Source organism: Impatiens glandulifera, chromosome 1, assembly GCF_907164915.1.
Source record: "Impatiens glandulifera chromosome 1, dImpGla2.1, whole genome shotgun sequence".
NCBI lineage: Eukaryota > Viridiplantae > Streptophyta > Magnoliopsida > Ericales > Balsaminaceae > Impatiens > Impatiens glandulifera.
Genome location: NC_061862.1, coordinates 140,853,181 through 140,857,161, shown reverse-complemented (window position 1 = coordinate 140,857,161; position 3,981 = coordinate 140,853,181). Strand labels below are relative to the sequence as shown.

General features: G+C 25.4%; 1 protein-coding gene across 1 annotated transcript; it reads left to right on the top strand.

Moving 5' to 3' along the window:
* Positions 1 to 1,876: 1,876 nt before the first annotated feature.
* LOC124942563 (CRIB domain-containing protein RIC4-like) lies at positions 1,877 to 3,721 on the top strand. Its single transcript, XM_047483093.1, has 3 exons — positions 1,877 to 2,300; positions 2,388 to 2,543; positions 3,309 to 3,721. The coding sequence occupies exons 1-3, from the start codon at positions 2,129 to 2,131 to the stop codon at positions 3,512 to 3,514; spliced, it is 534 nt and encodes a 177-aa protein (XP_047339049.1). The 5' UTR covers positions 1,877 to 2,128; the 3' UTR covers positions 3,515 to 3,721.
* The last annotated feature ends 260 nt before the right edge of the window (positions 3,722 to 3,981 follow it).

Below are 3,981 nucleotides of genomic sequence, written 5' to 3'. Positions count from 1 at the left end.
AGTTATTATTGAAATGACAAATATGTATTAAATGATTGCTTCATCTTGAGTTATTTGAATAATTTTGGGTTGTTTAGTTTATATTTATATATATATATATATATATATATATATATATATATATATAATATATATATATATATATATATATATATATATATATATATATATATATATATATATATATATACTATATGAAAGTTGATTATTTTGATTTAAACTTATCTTTTGAATCAAGTTTCCTATTTTTGATCAAACTAGAAAGTATATATAAAAAATGTATATAATTTCTTACTTCTTATTGTAAATCTCAACATATATAATCGATCATACTGTTATGATAAGAATCAATATAAAAACAAAAATGTAGAGAAAAACACATAATTTTCACACTTAGCAATAATTAAAAAGTAAAACTTAGAAAAAAATTCATACTTCGCAAGCAAACTTTTATTTGGAAATTTCTGATTATTATTTTTTCACAGTCTGTTCCTCGTGAAAAAAAAAATTTATCAATATTTTTCCATATCAAGACAATCAAATCAATCATTTATCGTACAACTTTCCTATTCATTGTGTAGGATTCATTCGTTAGTGGGTTTTCAACCTTTTGAGTTTTCCGCATTATTAAGAGGTTACTCGAAAGTATCATAGACATTGTCTTCACCACGTTTGAATGATGCATGAGGCATTCATCCCTTCAATTGAGGTGAATGAGTAGTCTCTTGGTGAGTTAACATCTTGAACCTTGAACTTTTCGATATCTAATTCTCTCATTCTTCAATTGTACTCTTCCATGACATGCTCCTCCCCCCAAGGATAATCACTAGATTCTTCTAGCGTGTTCATATAAAATGTAGTCCCTATTTGTTTTTATTCTCCTCATCGACTAGAGAAGTTGAATGAAAACTTTTACTATAAAATTAATCGATAAACAAGTTGCTAAAATATTCAACTAAATCACATTCCTACTCCATATTCAAGTTTTATAATTTTAAATATTATAAAAAGACAGTGGTTGATATTTTCAATAATACTAACCCCAGTCTAGCTAGCAATTGAGATATTTTTTATTTGTGTGTGATTTTGAGAGGTTCATTATTTAATGATCACATATGTTGGTGATAATTTTTTATTGTTTAAGTAGGATCATAACTTATGATATGCTCACTTCAACTAAACTGTCTGGTTTTACATAGTTTTCACTATTTTAGTGGAATTGGAGTTTCATGATTTAAAATATATTATCAAAGTTTTTACAAATGAGTTTTGATTATAGTCTTATTTATGGTTTATTACACACAAAAAAATTATTTACTATTTATCGCAAATTTATTTATTATTTACTTTAGATCAGGGACGGATTCAGGATTCAAATTTGGTGGGTTTGAAAAAAAATTGAAATCGGCTTAAAAATTAACGAAAAGAATTGGATAAAAGTAAGTTTTATCATTTTTTTTAATAATTATATAAAATTATGAATTATGTTGAAATTTTATAAAAAATTATGTGATAATTTTACAATTTTATCGTAATATATATTTTTATCGGGGTGGACTCAAGCGCATACATAGATCCATCCAAATCTTTTAATCTATTATATATATCAATTTTAACCATATATTATTAATGAAATAAGGTTGATTGCACAATGAATTATTTTAAATAAAAAATAGAAATAACACAAATGAAACAAACTATAAATCTAGGCATCTAGTAATAGAGAGAAAGAGATCTATAGAGAGGACAGATTGGGCAACTTTTGCTGACATACTCCAACTCCAACAGCAACAATGAAAAGTAAGTTAGGAACTAACCAAAGTGAATGGGCAGTTGATCTAATTCCCCCACGCACCAAACTCAATAATAATAATAATAATAATAGCTAGGTTTCCATTGACCTTTATATATAAGTTTCCATTCCAACAATTATTCTATATAACTTTGAAGTGAAGCTAATTATAATACTTTCACCTCACCAATACCACCTTTTATAACAAACCCATCTCATTTTTCTATCAATTTCATTGTTTATAGATCATCATAAGCCTATATGCCCCTTTCGTGATCAAGAATCAAGGATTATATAAATATTTAGTATTAAAATATCTGGTGGGATTTTGTCATTATGAAAGACAAAATGGAAAGGTTTCTTGTTCTTCCCTTCACTGCCGGTTGCATCTCTCCTTCAAGTGTGGCTATCACCAATTCAACTCATGTTTCTTCTCCACAACCTAAAAGATCAAAGCTTGATCCTCTTTTTCATTCCTCATCTAGAATTCTTGTCCCTTCTCCTCCAGGTCTCTCTCTCTTTTAGTTTATATATTTTGTATTTGGAAAATCTAAGATTTTTGTAATTGGAGTAGTTAGATTTTTATTATATGCAGGGTTGAATCATCAGGAATATCACAAGGAAGGAACATCAAGTGATCAAAGCATGAAGGGACCTCTTAAGTTGCCTGATCATTTCCTAAAACCTAATATTTCTTTAGGGGTTTTGAAGATGTTTAAGAATTTCAAAATTAGCTTCTCCCAATTATTTGGTTAGTCTCCCTCTCTTTTTCTTAACTATTTGTTCACCTGCAACTTGTTTCATTTTTGGGTTCCTTGTTTTTTTTAAAAAAGAATTCATATTTAAAATTTAATTATTATTTTATCTATCTAATTATTTTTTATCTATTAAAATACAAAAATACTATTTATTTAATTATTTAAAATTAATTTATCACTAAGAGAGAAAGAAAAAAGTTAAAGGATAATTTGATCTTAAATAAACCAAAAAATAAATGATTTAAAAAAAAAATCAAATAGATTGTTTTAGAAAAAAATAAGAGATCAAACAAGCTTCTATAACTTATTTTCATCTTTGTTTTATGGGTTTTGTCATTAAAAAAACACTGTTTTATAAAAGAATATGTTTTTTTAATCTTGAAAACTATATCATATTTTTTAAGAAAATTCAAAAATTCGAATTTATAATATTTGCTCTCTTAATTATTTAAATTCTTCTATTAGTTTAATTATTAAAAATATGTTTTTTATTTGAAATATATATAATAAAAAAATAAGAATATTTTAATGGATTAGATGAGTCATTCTATAATTAAATTCAGAGTGGTGTGATATAAAAATAATTTATAAAAAAAATTAAAAAATAAACAAGATCAAACAAGACCTGGTAGATGAGTTTATTTAATATCATATAATTAAACTACTTAGAAAAGGTCTTAATATTTTTTCTTAGATATTACATATTAATTATTTCCTTAATTTTGATTGTTGATTGGTCACCAAATTTTGTATTTCAGTGTTGAAGGAAGAACATGAATTGGAAGATGAGATGGAAATAGGCCATCCAACAGATGTGAAACATGTGTCACATATAGGAGCCGATGGATCTCACCTTGCAAATCCAATCAAGGGCTGGGATTACTTTATGATACCACCTGATCATCATCATGAGTTCCTCTCCTTCACTCATGCTACAATTGCAGACAATTCCAACTCCTCATGATGAATACAAAATATGTACAATTAAAAAATCAAGCAAATGATTCTGATCATAAAATTAATATCATATGATTAAATATATATATGCTAGGTGGAATGCTAGTTTTCCACATGGATTAATGCTTGGATTTGTTTCTCAATTTCTATTGGGGTTTCCTTCAATTTAATACACTCCTTATAATATAATAGACTTGTTATAAAGTATTTATATATTGGTTTATATATAATATAATATGGTATTAATATTGATAATATTTTCATTTATGTTGTGAAAACATATGTTCTATATATTTGTTTATAAATATTTCAAATTAAGTAAGTGAATGTAATAATTTTATTTTATTTTATTTTAGAATTTTAGATATCTAATCTTTTAGTGAAAACTCTTTCCAATTGAGAATAATATTTATAAATAGATTAGGGAAATCAAGAATTAAGGGAAGTTTTTTCATTACTAATTATAATATTTGG

Bases quoted from the DNA above. Each gene is read 5' to 3' on its own strand.
- LOC124942563 (XM_047483093.1), top strand. From the start codon at position 2,129: ATGAAAGACAAAATGGAAAGGTTTCTTGTTCTTCCCTTCACTGCCGGT. The intron at 2,301-2,387 runs GTCTCTCTCTCT...TATTATATGCAG, and splicing joins TCTTGTCCCTTCTCCTCCAG to GGTTGAATCATCAGGAATAT. The intron at 2,544-3,308 runs GTTAGTCTCCCT...TTTGTATTTCAG, and splicing joins TAGCTTCTCCCAATTATTTG to TGTTGAAGGAAGAACATGAA.